Source organism: Chelonus insularis, unplaced genomic scaffold (genome assembly GCF_013357705.1).
Source record: "Chelonus insularis isolate UGA/USDA-ARS -01 unplaced genomic scaffold, ASM1335770v1 contig_128_pilon, whole genome shotgun sequence".
NCBI classification, from domain to species: Eukaryota; Metazoa; Arthropoda; class Insecta; order Hymenoptera; family Braconidae; genus Chelonus; species Chelonus insularis.
Genome location: NW_023276368.1, coordinates 907881 through 928258, shown reverse-complemented (window position 1 = coordinate 928258; position 20378 = coordinate 907881). Strand labels below are relative to the sequence as shown.

At 30.8% G+C, this 20378-nt stretch overlaps 2 protein-coding genes and 1 long non-coding RNA gene across 7 annotated transcripts; 2 read left to right on the top strand and 1 right to left on the bottom strand.

Moving 5' to 3' along the window:
* Positions 1-28: 28 nt before the first annotated feature.
* Nost (Nostrin) lies at positions 29-13191 on the bottom strand. Of its 3 annotated transcripts, none has more exons than XM_035088169.1 (7): positions 12725-13191; positions 4793-6135; positions 2065-2153; positions 1907-1986; positions 1669-1793; positions 1115-1579; positions 29-1045 (listed from the first exon to the last, which is right to left on the bottom strand). In XM_035088169.1, the coding sequence occupies exons 2-7, from the start codon at positions 5996-5998 to the stop codon at positions 134-136; spliced, it is 2877 nt and encodes a 958-aa protein (XP_034944060.1). In that variant the 5' UTR covers positions 5999-6135; positions 12725-13191; the 3' UTR covers positions 29-133. The 3 variants fall into 3 exon arrangements, with proteins under 3 accessions (XP_034944060.1, XP_034944053.1, XP_034944044.1); XM_035088162.1 differs by lacking the exon at positions 12725-13191 and adding an exon at positions 6373-8596; XM_035088153.1 differs by lacking the exon at positions 12725-13191 and having other exon boundaries at positions 4793-8596.
* Positions 9118-10668, top strand: LOC118069891 (uncharacterized). Its single transcript, XR_004690695.1, has 3 exons — positions 9118-9280; positions 9431-9931; positions 10144-10668. It is a non-coding gene; the product is annotated as an uncharacterized lncRNA (long non-coding RNA).
* On the top strand, positions 13118-20231 carry pod1 (coronin pod1). 3 transcript variants are annotated; one of them, XM_035088139.1, is made up of 9 exons: positions 13118-13250; positions 14416-14631; positions 14700-15589; positions 15652-15804; positions 16461-16877; positions 17078-18911; positions 18987-19114; positions 19214-19303; positions 19433-20231. In XM_035088139.1, the coding sequence occupies exons 2-9, from the start codon at positions 14472-14474 to the stop codon at positions 19439-19441; spliced, it is 3681 nt and encodes a 1226-aa protein (XP_034944030.1). In that variant the 5' UTR covers positions 13118-13250; positions 14416-14471; the 3' UTR covers positions 19442-20231. The 3 variants fall into 3 exon arrangements, with proteins under 3 accessions (XP_034944030.1, XP_034944021.1, XP_034944036.1); XM_035088130.1 differs by lacking the exon at positions 13118-13250 and adding an exon at positions 13837-13991; XM_035088145.1 differs by lacking the exons at positions 13118-13250; positions 16461-16877 and adding an exon at positions 13837-13991.
* The last annotated feature ends 147 nt before the right edge of the window (positions 20232-20378 follow it).

The following is a 20378-nucleotide window of genomic DNA, read 5'->3' as shown; positions in this document are numbered from 1 at the left end:
TTAACTAGTTATATCATAGTTACTTAAACATTCTTCGATCGATCCAGGCAATTGGCACTAATGTGTTTAAAGGCATTATTAGTCATGAGTAAACGCATTTTCTGGATGTGAAACTAATGGTTTTCTATGATATTTAATGAATAACTTGTACATAAGTAGCTGGAAAAATTCCAGTTTTACCACCGCACTCTCCTATCCACCAACCATCTGCTTGTTTTTGATGAATTGTAATTAAATCACCTGGTGTAAGGCTTAATTCATCATTCAAGTTCGCTGAGTACTGATAAATAGCTCGGCATTGTTCAATTTTTTCACACTTCTCTGACGTGATATCAACAACGTCTACTTCTTGATTATTATTATTATCTTCAGATTGACTACTAAACTCATCAAAATCGCTAAAATCTTCTTCATCAGGTGGATTTTCAGAATTACCATCACCTGCAGTTCTATCAATCCATTCATGATGATCAACCTCATGATCTTTACTTAAATGAATGTCCTCAATATCTTCGTCGACATCCGGTAATTCAAATGATTCATTTTTAGCCCATGGTGGCATTTTTAAGACACTCTGTTGAAGTCCCTGTTTATCTCTTGATACTAAAATATGTTCAGCTAATGGATGTTTACCTTTTTTACCACCTTCAACTTCAGCAAGAGCACCACCGACTTTATACCTTGCTGCTTCTAAATAAGTTAACATTGACCGCATGTGATGAAGTTTATCCATAACATTTTGAGTACTTTCGTCAGCTGCGAAAGCAGGAGTTTGAATAAATGCTCTATGTAATGTCTCTAAGCCATCTCTACCTCGCCTCTCCCTTTCCAAGTCCTGTCTAATTAGATGCAGCACTCTTACAAGAGCTTGTTTCCTTCTTTCTCTATTCATAGCTAAGGTCACATGTTCAGCATAAAAATCAGGTAGTAACTGATCTACGCTTGCTGCATCATTACTGTCCATACGCCTAATTAGATTCTTGAGAATATCAACATCTTGAGATACACTACAGTTACGTACAGGCGTAGCTAGACGATCAGCACTCTATAAAAATGTCATTTTTAAATTAAAATAAATTATCTTAACAATTGAAGTTAATTTTTAAATACAAACCTGTTGAAGACGAGGTGCAAGGGCTTGAAGATGAGCTAAATAAACATTAGCCAAGTCTTTTAGAGCACTGAGTCTTTCTTCTTCTAATAATTCCATTTGCTTTGCACCTTTTCTCACTGTACTTTCATACTCTAGCCTTGCTCTCTCAGCTCTCACACTAACAGTATAGAACTCCGTGTCTGCTCTACGTGACGCGTCCTCAGCCTTTCTCCGTCTATTTTCAAGTTTATTGACCTCTTTCTCAGTCATGTGGTGACTCGAAGTCTTATTATTGTTCTGTTGGCTCTGGCTGATCGATTGTATCCTCGCAAGGTCCTGTAGTCGCTCGTTCTCGCGTGCACATGTGAAGCTTTGCTTTTTGCTCTTGGCTGCAATACTGCGCCATTCTTGCAATGATTTAGATGCTTTATCTACAGAACTTTCTATAGACTTCCTTGATCGCCCTTGAGCTTCTGCTACACCCACCTAAACCACGATAACATTCATTAGATATCTAATAATAATCAATTAAATTCTTTTTTTACAACGAAAGAATGTAGAAATTCTTTTATTACTCTTAAAGGTTTAGCTAGCTGTTCACTTAAAGCAATTCCCCAAACTCTATGTGCTTCTGCAGCAGCCTCCATCTCTTCACCAACATTCCTCCACGCTTCGTTGACGCCGCCAGTACTGTTTCCACCTTTACCACATAATACCATAAATTTTATTTTTGTAGGATTTTTCAAACATTATTATTTACTTTCAATTATTAACGTATGTTCATGTTAATAAAATATCAATCTTAATCTTTACCTTGATCTTTGGAACAAGCTTTTGTCAATTTACTACTCAATTTACTCAACCCTTTAGCATATGATGCCTCCAATTCAGCTCTATAATATTTAAAAAAAAAAATTATTAATGATTTTTATTCGTAAAATCTGATTAATAAACAATCATTAAATACATACCTTTCATGTAAAATTGATGCCAGTTCCTTACAAAAGTCACCGCCTTGTTTAACATATCGTCTTATATCTTCGAAACCACCTGGGCCAGTCTGAAAGTAATAATACATGTTATTGTATGATAGTTGTTACCCATTGTCATATTTTATTATATGCTCGAGTGAGTGAATCTTTACGACCGTGCAGTCGTGCAAAAACCTAGCGGTATTTATGCTTCATAGCACACTAAATCTAATATTTTTAGACTTTCCTCTAGACCTTGATTGAGTATCACAACAATTCACTTATAAGTATTAATTAAATTGCAATTACTAAGTAATTATTTTTAATTTTTATGTTAAATGTTTTATTATCATCATTCTTTATAACTCAACTGTAACAATCATCAATCATGATAAACAAAAGAATGGACTCTTTTGATATCTCATTCTGCTGAAATTATTTTTCAGTGTCTCTCAGAACCCATTGAAGTCGAAATATTCATTGAATAAAATGATTATCAAAAAAATAACAATTATGTCGTGACATCCTGAAATTTCCGGTTCCCTTTCACCTTATGCTTATTCAAGTGTATTCAGATGAATAGTATTAATTCCACATTAATTAATAATTCATTTATTATTATATTTATTACTATTCGAAAGTTGTTTTGTTCATAAAGTCATATATTTAACGCACACATATTATATTTTTTACCAGAACTAGATTTTATTTTTTATCTAATCCAAACAAAAATGTTCTTACAAGTGGACTCTATACCTTAAAACTATCTAATCCTAGAAAACTCTAATAATTGTCGGCTAGTCATGATTCAAATCTATCGTACGACAGTTTTATTGCTAACAGAGCGTGACCACCCGATAGTGGGTACCTATTTCTCTTCACATACTTGCATACATATTGCACACGGTAGCATTGAATATAGCCAATTATTTTTTTTATCTTCAGGTGTTGTTTTACGTTTCAACGACAAGTTATCGCAATGACAGACGAAAAAATGTCGTGGTATAAAACAGAAAAGTAAAATGAAATCGACAGTATAGATAACGTATTCAAAAGAATGAAATTCAATAACTTTTTATTAAAATTCTTAAAAAGCTTAGCTCATTGTTATTATTCTCAATAAAATACTAGTTATCTATATAAATCAATGATACTTTCAAATTATTTCTAAACATAGATAATCTTTTAACAAATATTATTGCATAGAATTCTCTGAACGACTAAAATAGATTTAAACTCTCATATTATGCCCATTCTAGTATTTTTTTTTTTCTTTAAATATCTACTAATTATATTGCAGCATCTTGGTATTACAAAATATAATTGGAGAGCTCAAGGAAGGCACACGCAAACATAAATATTTTAAAGTTGCTTCTTTTATCAGTACAAGTCTCTTCTATTTTTATTATTTGCAATAAAGAAAGGATAACAGCAAAAAAATGACAAGCTATCAGTACACTTTCTCTTAGTATCGTTTATATTTTAAGTTTGATTTGTGCAAGTACCGCACGCGCTGTCATACTAATTGCTCACAGATTTCACCCTGTGTTTTACTTTATTTATAGTTTTTTTTAGCTGGTTAATCTGCCAGGCATATCGACCTTCGATCTCTTGTAAAACAAGCTTCAAGTATAAATGTCTTCAGTTTTCATTTTATCAATATGTGTATATTGAACACATATATGTTACAATAATAAGTAGTTTAAGTTGTATTACTGAATAAACTTTATGTCAAGTTATGCAATAATAATTGCACGATAATCATCTTTTTGGTGGTCTTGATGTTATGAACTCTGATTTCCAGTTAATTTAGCAACAGTTTACTTCAGAGTTGTTCATAAAAAAAAAGTATATTATTAAATGATTAAAACGGCAGTATTTTATATCCGATGAAATCTCTCTTGGTACAAAGTTTCCAGTGAAATTAATCATATTCGAATTTGAAGCACGTCTTATAAGTGAATATAAAAACTACTTTCCTCTACACTTCATTTTACACACGTTCATGAAATATTTGAATTTCTCTTGAAGTATCTTTTGCCCATACAAATCCAAAGCTCTCTCAGTATGTTACACGTTTTCATAAATAGCATGTTTGTAGTTAAGTCTATTCTCTCTTTTATAACTCCACACATATACACCAAGATATCACTGAACCGATCTCCTGTTCATTTCTTGTTATGCATGTGTATGCACCAAAGAAGCAATAGCGATAAAGATGTATTTTCACCACGCAACTTTCCCACACTTTCCACGTGTATTTAAGTGCTGCACGTTTTGCGTTAAATTAATCACCTCCTCAAGGTAACTATTTCGATTATTTTCAATTCTCTTCTCATTGTCAAATAAAAAATAATTATTAATTCTATAATAACTTGTTACATTAATTGATGGATCATTTTTCTAGACTCATGCGAAATAAATATCATGCACCAGTTGGTAACTGGTGAATCTCATATATTACACCACCATATATGACTAGTGAGGAAGCACTTAATTAACTTGCGTCGCGAATTGACAATTAGGTATAGGCGAGTCGACACACCCGAATGATGTAATCATTGTATCTAAGTATTTTTTACCAACATGTCAAAATACCTAATCAACAGAAAGAAAATTCCATTATTATTTAAATACTATTAATACTAAGAAAAAATGCTTGTTTAAACTAGAACAAGAATGTTTTATATTAAAAGACTTTCAGAGAAAAAAGAAAATAGAAATCTACCTCCTCAATGTCGTGATGCTGATGAAGTAGATGAGTTGATGCCATTAATCCTCTTATTGACCCGAGCATTCGTCGCTTGATCAATCCTTCACCTTTCCCCACATATAATTTCACATCCTTAGTTGCAGCCATAGCTGTTCTAGAGTTGTTTTTTTCTTTCTCATCTTTTTGATTGTTGCCATCAATGTCACTCAATTTATCCAGACTAAATGATACTGGTGCTAATTTTAATCTTCTTTCACTGACGATATTTTCCGAACTGGCGATTCGTTTCCGTTGCTTTACACACACTATTTCCGGTGACTTTTTTTCAACCTGTACTTTCTCAACATCATCTTGAAGGCATTCCACCGTCTTCCGGATCTCGGAGTCGTGCGAAATTACCTGGAAATCTTCTTCCAATTTAAGCTTGGCTGTTTCATCAGACTTTGAAACAATTCCAGGCTCTTCAACTTCCTGCACTACTGATCCAAATTCCCTTGCACGTGCTGCTACAAGATCATAAAATCCACATCGGCCAACAGATGATGAATCTTGATCACAATTAGCTTGTACTGCACCTACTGCTTGCATCTTTGCATGTCTCTGCACCACTTCACCTAATTTTATTTTTTCTTCTCGTAACCATCGTTGCATTTTGTGCCATGCTTTAGCTATATGATACTTCTTACGTCTTTCTGCTTCAGAAACACTCACTGGAATGTTTACACTTGATTTTCTTGGATTTAATTCAAATATTAAATGCTCTGGAATTTTATTATTAGTATTTTTTATATCAGAAATTACATCAGTATCTTCTTTGGAACGTAATGTTTCATACAGTCCATCTTCACTAGCTACTTCATCATTTAAATGTTCATCATGATTCATTGAAATTTGTTCATTTGTAATAATTGGCTCTTTAGGTGTTTTATTGTCATCACAATTCAATGAAACTTGGCATTGTTTTGGAAGATCATAATTAGGCTGGTCATAATCTGTTGAGGCTTGATATACAATTGAATTAAAAGTTTCAGTTTGTTGTTCACAACCTTCTAGCTCAGAAAGTCTATTACTACTTGGATGACTGTGTTTAGGAAAATCATAAAGTTCCGTTATATTTTTATCTTGAGTATTATTTTCATTATTTTCAATCTGATGATTTTTTCCATTCCATAGTTCATTCTTTTCATCATCATGAAGAAAGCTGAAACTAATTATTGGCATACCATCTTGACCTGTTTGCACATTTGTCTTAGCAGTAATCTCAATGGTGCTACTGTGTCTTCTTCTGGATTTTAGATCATTTTTTACCACATTTTCTTTCTCAGAACTTCTTGAAGGTAAAATCGGTAGAGAATTATCTGAAACGTGTTCACAACTCTTACTAATACTATTATTAAAAGCTATTTCAACATCATTTTTATATAAAATATTTCTATTATCAATATTATTATCATTTATGGTATTTACTTCTAATGTTTTTTCAATGCTTACTACTTCTATATTAGAATTTTCATAATTAGTTTCATCAGCATTTAATCCCATTAAAAATTTTAACCGAGCAATTTTAGTTTCTTGTCCAATATCTCTATTCTTACCATCTGTTGAATCCATGATTGTATAAATTCTGTATTATTATCTACATTGAAACCAAAATAGTCTGTTGTTATCTTGAATAATTGAATATGCAAACACAACAGCTGTTTGTTGATGGCTGTACTCTTAGATGACAAGATTTATGATACTGATCAAGTAGAACCGCAATAATTGCCGTCGTGCCTGGATATCGTCGAGACCTCGAACGGCTTGCCCCTTTCGCACTTGAACTATCCGCTAGCTCTAATTATAACTGCACCTGGACTGCCTGCCAGTTCTGAATGTGCCTTAGAATGGCGTATTTTATTCCAACATTCAAGGAATGTTAAGTTCAATGCTCTAATCGTACTCCTTTAATCTAACGTTCCGAATTCTCAATTCATAGCACGTGGATTATTGTTACTAATATGTAAACAAATTTCATTGTTACACTAACAGGTATCAATCCCATGTACACACTTCAATTCAACAGCTCTATATTTCTTGAGCTACTTTTATTTAATATAACTAAATAATATTCATTTTTAATGAATAAATTTAATCTGACTTCACTGCTGTATTTGTTACTTTAATATTGACATAATGATAAATTGAATATTAACCATTCATTGGTGCAAATGGAACTAGTTTTACAGCCATTTTAATGTATTTTAATTTTACTATCTATTCTTACTACATCACTCTATAACTTTGCCTCGTCATTAGCTCCTTTCCTGGTCTTCAAATATTTTGATGATTTCGTGAAATGCGAACGTTCTCAGATTGAAAACATTTGCGGATGTAAAGTCATTTGATTCTATACCTAACGGTTAGGTCGATTTTATTTCAACTAGTATAGGCGGACGATCACATTCCTACACTGTACCACCAACTCATCCGGGAAATCATCAATTAGGTTTATATTTACAAAAAAAAAAATTTGTAAATAAAATAATTGATTAACAATTTCTTTAACTCAAGTAATGAGTTAGTTTTCATAATAGAATGATTTGATGATTATCTCAAGACTCTATATGATAAATTTAAACTTGAAAAATGTAATAAGTAGTACTATTGCCTTTGAAGTATAGTCGTGAGTACATAATAATGATACTCGTTACTGACTTGACAATCAACGTTCAATTCCAACCAAGTTATTCTAGTAAATGATGTCAAAAATGATAGAAAATAATGTGGTAAGATTTATATTTTGTTTTAACAGTTGATTTGATTTTTATCTTAAAATAATTTCAACATTATATTTAATGAGATTCTTCGCTTTTACATTAACCAATTGACTGTTTTATATTGTTGTGAGAGATTTCAATGTTAGTTGTGGCTAATTTGTCAAGTATTTAGTGCATGATGAAAATAATTCTATATTTTCTCTTCTTTTCACTCAACTAATCTCTTCAATTTTTTTATTAAAGACTATTCTCATGAATACACAATACCTTATAATTATTTTGAAAACGTTTTTTTAGAATTTTTCATTTTTTTTCTTCCAAGTTTTCTATCTCACTTTGTTGAAGTTATACAACAGCTATTCCTTTTCAAATGATTTTATCAGATTATTTTGCCTTGTTTATACGATATAGAAGTTGTGTAATAATCTTTTTTGTTCTTAAAACGTCACTGTAGCTTCTAGGAAGTATCCATCAGTTAAATAATTTGCATAGTTTAACAAAGTTAGATAATTTTTCTATACAAAGATGTGAATTTCTTCTTTTGTAACAATTTCATTTTTTTTTTATCTCCATAAAGTATTTAAATTATTCCAACTATTTTGTTTTCCATTGAGTTAAATTGTTCACAACGTATAAGAGGTGTATTTTGTTGAGGCGTGGCGATCAATTACGATACAATCAATAAATTTCCCGATGGCTAGACTTATATTCTCCCAGTCTCTCTCATCACTTTCTCACGTTCGGTCAATGGGCACCTTAATTATGATCTTCCAGCACAGCTATCTTTTTTCTTGAATTGATCACGATTATCTAATGACGATCGAATCAACTGTTATTATCGGCACTGGCAATTAAGGTCACATGAGTGGAGGTATAGTGAAGAAGAATCAACAGAAATAAAGAAAATAACATTCGAATGTGCACATACAAGAACTTGCTGGCTTGTTCAAATGACTACTAGACCAGTTAGTTGACTTTATCGATATATAAAACATACACGACACGGATGTCTAACAATGAGACTGCACATGACAAGAGTTAGTTGTGGATACGCATGTTGGCGCCGACTAACACGTAATTCACTGAAGCTGCTGCAGCGAAGACCCAACCATTTCTAGGTAGGGGGTTATGTCGCCTGTGATTTCAACTATATTTAAATACGTTAAGTCATTTAACAGCAACATGTCAAGTTAAACAAAGATTTTATTTTCTTATTATCAGAGATATATTAAATAAAAGATTGAGAAAGATATCTATTTTTGTTGTAAATAATTACTCTTTAGAAAAAAAAAATATATTTCTATTATTTAACTAGTTTAATAATTACTTATAATGATATCTTAATTGTTTATGTTTAATATTATCTGTTGATTTATTTTTGTAGGTAATTTTTATAAACTGATGAACCAGGAAAAGTATTTTTCATCTTGATGGAAATTTTTACTGTAAAAATACGTGTCAAGGTAACCAACTGTAAATGTAAGAGCACAATCTAAAGTGCACGTTGTAATGTTTTTTTTATTAATCTTGAAAACATACATACGATGGAGAATAACATATTTATCACCTGATAGGTAAAATGTACGTGCTCAATGAACCGAGATATATTACAGCAGATACTTCAACTCCCTTTCCATCCTCATACATCCTTTCAGTATTTAAAAACACTTTTCATCTTCAACTACACTTGTGTGTATTATAAATAAAAAGAAAAAAAGAGAGAAATAGAATTGTTTGATATGAGGTTAATTTTTTTTTTAACTTTTTAACGTCATCATAATATCTTAATGACTGTAGTATAATATTTTATTTCAAATGGCTGTTATTATGATTAAAAAATAATTATAAAGCTTGCTAATTCTTGTGTTAATTAAAATATAATTAAATTTTTCAGCTGTGTCGTAGATAAAGACACAAATCCGAGACAATTTTTTAGCGTGCGAAGAAACCTCATCTGTTCTTAAGAAATATAATAGGTCAATGAAACTTAAAACCTCTTGAAGAGCAACATGAGTCAAGATAGGAAGCCACATAGGAGAATGACACGAAAGAGTGATAAAAAAAACTTGACTTTTTAAATTGTTTTAACATAACCTTTTTATGATATAAGATTTATTGATGAAATCAATTTTATCAACTTGGCTCGTGATCTAATTACATAATATAAAAGCAAATTGCTCTAAAAAAAATTTTAATACTGAAGAATAAGTCAGACGGATATTAAACATGTGTCACAAAACTATGTATCCGGCTAAAAGACTATAAAACGATGCATCAATAAAATATTTACAGACTAATTATTCATAAAATATGGATTGAATGGAAGAAAAATAATAACCTGTAGGTTTTGGAGACCATATACCAGGCCTAAAAATTGGGTGCGTCACATCTGAAGGTATGTAATTATTTTTTTTTTCTTTTTGAGGTCAGAAAATAATGAAGTGAATTCATTATATGTTGAGTTCTCAATTCAAGATCGAGTTTGACAACACAAATAATTAAGGTATAAGAATAAAATTTATGACAAATAAATTAAATGTAATTTGTTCACCAATTAAATAAAGTGATGATTATATTGATTAAATAAACATGTATAAATATTTTTAGGTTTTTCATAAGGTGAAACTAACATGTTGCTGAGCACTCAATAAATCTGAGCGAGTCTATTAGACAGCGGTACATTGGTAATACATAGAGACAGGAAGCCAGTCCTGCTATGTTGCTACCGGAACCGACACCCTTTCACAAGCAGACCATACGTATTTTGAATTTCTTTGGTAATATCTAAAGAATGATATAACAATACTTTGACAGCAAATCAATTCAATGACAAAGGTGTTAAAAGAATATTTACATAAATATTCATTCAATAATATCGCTAAATATCGTAATGGTTACTTAATAATTCAAATTTACTAAAAATGCGTAATCCCACGCTAGCGTCTGAGATTCAATCCTTGAGATTGCTTTCCAAACATACTTAATAAGATGCAAGCGTTTGACGTAACACTTTCACCCCTCAAGCTGTTCTTTTGGAATGGACATCGGCCTCAATATGCTACGCAAATTTATCTGTCTTATGTATACACTGATAGAGAATTTATTTATTACAATCACAATTTATTAATATTAAATAACCCTCTTATTTACATTCATAAAATTCTAATATTGATTGCTGTCAAAAAAAAATGATTTATGATCAAATTAGAGAAAGAATTTAAAAATTAAGTAATTTTATTACATTTAAATATTTAAAATTACCAAATGATCATAAATTTGAAATTATAATAAATTAAATTTGTCAATAAATAGATTTAATAGTATATTATAATAGATTTTTATATTAGTATATTACATGTACTTCAAACTTCTCCATCAGATTTATTATGGTAACTAAATTATTTATAATAGTCGTATTTATCTTTTATTGCCGCTTTTGGAGCAATTTTTAATTTATTATTTCTATAATTACAGAATAAAATAGAAGATTAATCTCAGTCAATAAATATCTATGGAAGCAATAATGTTATAATAAATCAGCATATAGAAGCAAAGCGTAGGCTTGACCAACGTAATAAGATGCATTCACTGTGACATAAGACTTTCACCCCCTGAAGGACAAGACTAATGCTACGCTGCTCATCTCAATCTATCTAATACTTACAGTAGATAAATAAAATTAATAAAAGTATTAGAATTTTATTTTAATAAATTTCGAGATCCAGGAGTTCATAATTTCTCTTATTCAATCTAATTATATAATCGCATAAAAACTGATTGAACTTTACACGTATAGCCTGTGTTACGTGCCAGTCAAAGGTAGCTTGCTGATCTCTGAGTATCTATTTCTTCGATATCCAATTAAATAAAATATATAGATATATATTCATGAAAATAGTTCAATTAAATTATATACAAGTGTTTGATTTACTACCTAAACTACATTTTGATAATTAAACTGTATATAAGCATAAGTCATTGCGAAAAGAGTGAATATTTATGAAGAGATCAAAACTCTTGGTTACATTCAGCTTTGATCGACCTTTAGATAAAATAAAATTCAAGTTTGTGATCGTCAACATGAGAAATACTAACATGATGTGGTGTATAAGCAGGAGTCAGATAGAAGAAATAACGGTTCTTACGAAAAACCACAAGTGCTACTACTATACCTACTTATTTTCTTCTGCTCTAGCTACATAGCAATCTGTTATATTAGTTTCTAAACTACGAACATATTAATGTTAATGTTAACATGAAATAACTGCCTCTATACATTTGTCCTCCCATATCATACATCTAATATTGCTATAATCTATCCTGAAATGTTTCTATCGGAAGTAACTTTCAATTTCATTATGGTAAAATCTTTTTTTATTAAAATTAATAAGTGGATACTATAATATATATACTATACAGAGCATTTTATCTCTTTTTATAGCGGTAATTTAATATTTTCATGCGGTGATAATTACTCTTTTTATTTTCCAGAATTAAATGACCGAAGAAATAATTGACCGCCCACTTTCATTCATCATCATCTACATGATTGTGAAACTAAAAAAGAATCTCCAATTAAATGACAGTATGTGCTCTTAACTTTTTATATTTTTCACTGTCGTTATATTATCTTCCAGAAGAACTAATAATAATTATTTATAGCATTGTGCACAACTGCATGATGCACTTTCAATTCTCAAATCAATATTTAATCTGTTATCATTCAAAATATTATTGACATTTAGATCCATTATTGATAAGCTATCAAACATTTATTTTCTTCCGAAACATCCAATATCACTTTGCTAAATCATTCGTGATAAATTTGTATTATAAAAATATTAACTAGTCATGTAGCTACTATTCATTTGCCGTAGAAAAATAAAACGTCACAATGTGACATTCTGACTCACACACCTGTTACACCTAACTCTTTGTCATATTCTTCTTTTCACGTTCAATATTTACAGATTCATCATTTTTATCAGCTCCAAAATTTTAGTCGCACTTGAAATTTCCTGATAACTATGTTTAAGCATAAATGTAGCTAAATAATAAGCTAGAGTAAAGAATGAAAAAATTATTAAAAATAAGTCTACATTATATTGTTGTTAGTTACTATTATAACAATGTTGATGAAGTTATATTTACTGAACGTAATAAATTGAAATTAATGCAAAAAACTTACAGCATATTTGTCCTTGTAAAAGAGTGAACTCGTCGACATGGCGTTAATGATATCTTCATTAACGTATAGAAGTTAAAAAATTAAAACTTCCAATATTTCATAGTTAACCACAGCAAACATTCCAGTTAGATGATTCAAGTAATAAAGTTGATGTTTTGACAATGTTTTATATATTGTCAATTATTTTTCTTCTTATGTTTACACTAATACTTATAATGTCACCCACGTGCATAACTTAACACTAGATACCGCTTATCTTGATATAAATAATACTCAATGATGATCTAATTTGAAATTGAATCTAATAAATATAAACAAATATTTAAAGTTAAAGGTAATCGTGCAGGATGTTGTCACGTTGAATCACAAGATACTTGAATTATACGAAGACGACCGGCATAAGTCTATTCTACCTATCACCTGAATCCAAACTGCAGGGGAAAGAGACTGGTGTTCTGCCTGTATGTCCAGTTAGTTCGTGGTTGCTACAAGACAGAAGGGTATTCCCCACCATGTTATATTGGAGGTAATGTCGAATGACCTACAATCTACAATAACGAGTGCCATATTCCTTCCTCCACTTCCTCTCTCTTTTCCTGTAATTTAACTTCTCCATTCGAGCTATTGAAGGACGTTATGGTAAAAGCACTGGAAAAAAATTGTTCAGTTTTCATAGAATGTATTAAAACAATAGCATATTTGTTTTATAGCTAAATATGTAATTAAATTCAGAAAGACAATAACAGGTCTTTGAGTAAATTCACATTATAATTTTCGATTAATATTCCAAGATAAGATTCACCATATTTATATCCGTTTAACAACTACATATGTTTAGAGGTTATTTTATTAAATTAGTCTTATATATTTTCTTCATCTTTCAATTGATGATTTTATATTTCCATGGAAAATTAAATTTTCAAATTGTTGTTTTACACCTGTTTTCACGCATGCGTTCCGTAATTTTGGAGCGTGGCCATATTTGATTCCAAACAGCGACAACTATCGGTACATCGTGAAAGCTTTTGAGACATTACCGACATGGAAGCTCGAATTAAATGTAATGTTAAACATCTATACATTTCTTTATTCGCAGCTCATAATTTCACGACAAAGGGGAGGTTTCTTTCTTCCGGCTGTCATATAACTGGATATCTGCCATCGTATTCGTGTTTATAATAATATTTGTACCGTATTTGCTAAGAATTTAAATAATAATATATGTGTTATTAGTGTTGATAAAAAGTATCAAATTACTTATAACAAAGTAAGTACAAATTTGTTGTTGATTAATTATTTTTTGTTCATAAAATAAACCATACTGATAAACCAACTTTTGTTGCGCCCCTAGTAAAGAACTGAGAGTGGGGTAGCTTGCGACCTCACCCCCAAATTATTAGTCATGCACAACTTTACATAACTGTAAAATAGCTTCGACCCTACGCTTTATCGTTTTGCTGTATTCTTTCATAATAGTTGAGTCATTTGTAGTTTTTTTTCTCAATTCTTTATTTCACTACTCATATCATTTAATTGATTTACTTGCGGTTTATACTGGAAGGTCAATTGGATGTTGACAGTGAAAACTTTCAAAATGTGAAAAACATTTTCCTTATTCAGTGTTTTAACGATTATTTTGTATTATAAAGTTTTTTTAAAATTAATATTTAAAATAACTTTTATGATCGTAGATTACATGAGTTAATTCGACTGTGATCAAGTGAATTATTGGCTTCATTGATGAAAAATGGCTTGGAGATTTAAGGCTTCTAAGTATAAAAATGCCACTCCAATTGTTCCAAAACCGGAAGCATGTATTAGAGATATATGTGTAGGGTCTTATCAAACCTATGGAAATAATATTGCAGCTTCAGCTGCATTTATGGCATTTAATGTCGACCACAATGGTAAATATAAGTTATTTATTATTCAATTATTCATTATTATGATATTTTTATGACTATAAATATTTCAGGATCAAGTCTGGCAGTTTTACCTCTTGAAGATTGTGGTAGAAAGAGTAAAACTATGCCGTTACTCCATGCTCATGCTGATACCGTAACAGATATGGATTTTTCTCCATTCCATGATGGATTTTTAGCAACTGGATCACAAGATTGCTTAGTAAAATTATGGCATATTCCAGAAGTAGGGTTAGAAGAATCACTATGTAATCCTGAGTGCACTTTTTCCCATAGACAAAGACGAGTAGAAGTCGTTCGTTGGCATCCTACGGCTGAAAATCTCTTGACGACTGTTTCTTATACTAATTTATCACTCTGGGATATTATATCTCAGGAAGAATTATTTTCCAATAATGAACATTCCGAGGTTATTCAATCATTGAGCTGGAAATATGATGGAAGTTTATTGGCTACATCGTGTAAAGATAAACAGGTGCGAATTATTGATCCTCGTGCTCCAAAATCAATTGTAAATACTTGCTCAAGCCATCAGAGTATTAAAGATTCAAGGATCGTATGGCTTGGTAATGGAGATAGAATTCTAACTACCGGCTTCGATTCTGCAAGACTACGTCAAGTTTATATTAGAGATCTAAGGAATTTAAATGATCCAGTAAAAACACTAGAGTTAGATTGTAGCACCGGTATTCTTATGCCATTATTTGATCCTGATACCAATATGTTATTTCTTGCTGGGAAAGGTGATACGACTATTTTGTACATGGAGGTAACGGACAAAGATCCCTTTTTAGTGGAAGGCATTAGACACAGTGGGGAGCAGACAAAAGGTGTTTGTTTAGTTCCCAAAAGAGCGTTGAATGTTATGCAAGCAGAGGTTAATAGAGTTTTACAACTAACATCTAACATGGTTATTCCAATCATGTATCAAGTCCCACGAAAGGTTAGTATATCGTTATAAAATAAAATGTAATAATTGCATCATTAATTAATATTTTTTTTTAGACCTATCGTGACTTCCATGGAGATATTTATCCAGATACTGCTGGATGTTTTGCTCAAAATACCGCTGAGGCATGGATCAAGGGTCACAATGCTCCAGTACCTAAAATTTCTTTAGATCCTGCTAAGAGAGCCAAAGGAGAAGAACCGATGACGGTAAGTAATAAATATTTTGAACATCAACATTTGGCTGGATTGTTTTTCATAGTAGCTTAATTGCAATATTTTATATTATTAAATTTTTCAATGTATTTAAATAATTAAGATTAAGATTTATCATTAGAATTTATTGTTAGATTGTTATTTTAGTATAGATACTTTCACTGATTTATTTTTTTTATTAACTAGTCAACTATTTTTATTGATTTGTGCCTGCGTCGTTTATGGCTGTTCACTCGTATATGCATTTTTTATTTCAGAAAACCAGTATGTGTATTATTACTTTTAAGATATTTGTACCAATTATAATTTATTTCTGGCACGTGGAATTTCAATGAGTGATTGGCTGTATGTCATTTAGAATGTAGCACTTTTGTTTGCTATGTAAGTAATTTTCGGAATAATTTGTATTATACTCTCAATTTCAATTGTATGATTTTTTAAATTATAAATTATATTTAATTCGTTATGAAATCGAACATTACCATAATAATAGAAAATAAAATTTTCAATTGAAATTATGAGAATAGAAAATTATTCATATGCAAGATGTAAAAATACGCTTTTTTTAGTGTGTTAGTAAATTGTGTGAAGAAATATTTTTAAACTCCCGTAATTTTGCTAAGAAACAAAAAAACATACTTCACCTTTAGATTCACAAAGGAAATCTGGCGGCATTGAAAAAAATGCAACAAGAAATAAAACTTGAAAACGTCAAGGCTGCTAAGAGTTTACATTCAACACCCAAGGGATTCATTCAATCAGCTAAAATCCAGACTATTATCCAGGAAAGAGAAAAGGAAGAGAAAAAAAATAACGAGAAAGAGAAAGAAAAGAAAATTATAAGTGATATGGAAAAAGTAGAAGAACCAGTGAGATCTGAAACTGATGATGATGCAAAAAGAAAAATGCAGAATGGAGGACAAATTCCACCGAAGCCTTTACCAAGATCTTCAAGGGCTAACAGTATTTCTGAAGAAGAACCTAAACCTGTGGCTCGTCCTCGAACTTCACCGAGTACCGGTTCTGTAGTAACGTCTGTTAATCCGAATATAGTTGGGGGTTATAAGGTTGGAATTAGGACCCATTTAATGGAATTTTTTTCAATCGTAGATAAATATTACGTAAACTTTAGACAATTTCGAAATTCTATATTTAAGTGTATTTTTATTTAAGTATTCCATAATTATTTAAGTATTTTATGTTTTATATAAGGTAGTTTTTTTTAATTTAAAATAATTCACAAATTAATGTAATATTTATTTTCCAGCCGAGATTGGGACCAAAACCTTTTCAAGCAAAGTCAGGTAGTCAAGAATTTTCCTTCGACAAAGTTTTTTCAGTGCCCGTCGCACCTAGTAATGATAGTAATGGGTATACTAATGATACTAATAATATTTCCGACAATGTTGTTGCAAATTCTGATAAATCTCCAACATTTGAAAACGAGCGAATTAAGGAAACAGAAAATGGCAAGAGTGATTCGAGTTCAATGGAGGAAGATGCAAATTCAAGTGACTCTGGATATAAACCGAAAACACCAAGTACAGCTGAGCGACGTAAACTTTTTGAAACTAAAGTAAAAGATGAATCTCCTGAAAATGAAGAATCTGGAGGTTTAGAACGTGGTGGATTTAACAGAAACTCCATTGCTGAAAGACGAAGGCTTTATGAAAGTAGATCTGTGTCAGTAACTGATGGTAATCTTGCAGAAAAGGCTATGGGATCACCGACGGCTTTACGAAGACGAGATTCTTTCAAAACAAAAAATGAAATAATTAAAGAAGATGAGCCAAAAAAGAATGTATCAATATTACGACAACAAAGTATGGATCCACGTTTAGAGAAACCAGAACCCATTTCAACACCAACACCTAAAAGAACTTCAACTGTTTTTGGTCGTGTATCAAAATTCCGTCACTTGAAAGGAACACCTGGTCATAAATCTACTCATATCGAAAATATCCGCAATATCAGTCGTCAAATTTCTGGTGAATGTGATGGTTTTCATGCCAATTCTGATCGTGTTGCAGTACCACTTAGTGGTCCAGGTGGAAAAATAGCAGTATTAGAGTTAAAAAAGACAGGAAGACTTCCCGATGGTGTTATGCCAGCATTAGTACATGGTGCAACAATAATGGATTTCCAATGGGATCCATTTAATAATCAGAGACTAGCAGTTGCTTGTGATGATGGGATAATTAGATTGTGGGAGATTCCAAATGGAGGATTAATGGAGCCAACTAATGAACCGAAACATATTATTGAAGCGCATACTGATAAAATTTATTTGATTAAATATCATCCGCTTGCATCAGATGTTCTTGCATCTGCATCTTATGATACAACAGTAAAAATATGGGATTTAGCACCACTTCATTCTGGCAATTCAGCCATTGCTAAAATTACCTTATCTGGTCATACAGATCAAATCTTTAGTCTAGCATGGTCACCATGTGGTCAATTTCTTGCTAGTGCGTGCAAAGATGGTAAGCTTAGAGTATTTAAACCGAGAAGCAGTGATACCACAATCAGTGAAGGCAAAGGACCAGTTGGAACTCGAGGTGCAAGAGTTGTTTGGGCATTAGACGGTCGTTATTTAGTAGTCATGGGTTTCGATAAAGTATCTGAACGACAGATAATGATTTTCAAGGCAGATAAATTAAATTCTCCTTTAAATACTGTGGGTTTAGATGTTTCTCCAGCCATTCTAATGCCATTCTATGATGAAGACAGTTCGACGCTATTTTTAACGGGTCGTGGAGATTCTACTATTTATACATTTGAGATTACAGAAGAAGCTCCTTATTGTTGTCCCCTCAGTCATCATCGATGTGCTAGTCTTCATCAAGGACTTTCATTTCTTCCGAAAAATAAATGTGATGTAGCAAGTGTGGAGTTTGCTTCAGCTTTAAGGCTTACAAACAATACTATTGAACCTTTAAGTTTCACTGTACCAAGAATTAAAAGTGAACTCTTTCAAGATGATCTTTTCCCACCTACTAAGGTCACTTGGAAACCTGTATTGAGTTCTACAGAATGGTTTAATGGTATGAACAAACAAGCTCCTCGAATAAGTTTGAAACCACCTGGTATGGATTGCTGTAAGTATGAAAGAATTTATTGTATCAATATATTGCACAAAATAAAAAGTTATTTATATTGTAACTATTGTTTAGTGTCAGAAAATCAAGTAACGGGAACAGTTCCAGTCTCAACTAAACAGTCATCTCAATTTTCGGTGTCATCACCATCATTTACAAAAATGGGTTGGACTCCAGATTTATTAAAAGCCAAACAAGATGAGGTAATTTTCAATATTATTTAATTGCATGGTTTTCTATTTTTTTTTAAAAATGTCAATTGATGTCATGAGTGTATCGTGTGTGCTATCATTGTGTGGTAGATTCAAAAAAATATGAGCAATATGGTGGGCGACATGATCCAGTGTTCATTAGAACAGGACCACATGGAAGGAGTAGACGAGCACGAATGGGTAGGTTTTCTTTGCTTATTGCTTTTTAAATATTGCCGTGATAAAAGTGTTAAAGAATTCACATTTTTACTTGATTACAACGTTAAATATTAAAATGATAATAAACTTATTAATGTATTGTTTATTTAGGATGATTAAAAGTCATTGTTGATGACATCAGCCACATCAAAATATTACGTAAGAAGAAGAATAAATATAAAAAGTAATTCTTTATCTAACAAAAACATCTTGCAACTATTTGACTCTAAAAAGTCAAGCCATAATATATTAAATTAATAATTTTTTTATTAATTAATTTTAACATTTTTTAAATTATATTTTAGCCATTTTGTATTAAAATCTGCAATAATTTGTAAATTAAAATTGTCGAAGCTTAATATCGTACTATACGTGAGGACAGAATTAGTTGAATCTACGATAATAGTCATTTTATTTAATAATTAAAATCTGTCGTTTTTATCTTTATCACATAATAATTATAATCGTTATGAGTAATTATTCTGGCAATGACCGTACACCATATTGAACGTCTTTGAAAAGATGACGCGTGATAGATCTAGTCTGCAATGATTTTTTCAAGAGTTTTTCATTTATAAATATGATATTGATATTAAAATATTAGTATTATTATAATTATTATAACAATTGTAGATTTCTATAAGCTAAGTAATGAGTATGCGATAATTTTATTCTCAAAAAAGTTAACAAAAACATAATTAAGTTCTGAAAAATTGGAGTAGTTAATTTGATTAATTAATTGACTTGACATTTTTTTTTTTTTATAAGAAAAAATGAGGATTAAAAAAATATCATAAGGCAAATACTAATGAATATTATAAAAATCTAATACCTCAATAATGATTGATTTCTCTAACAAATCGTACGCACATTATTATTATTATTATTATTATTATGAATTTATGTCATAGAAGAATAACGCACACTATTACTATCAGATTTATTATCAGATTATTTATATTAAAATCATTAAGTGAAATAGTAATTAAATACAAATATACTATGCACTACTGTAAGTAAGCATGCAAATATGGTTTTCAACGAAAAAAAAAAAAAA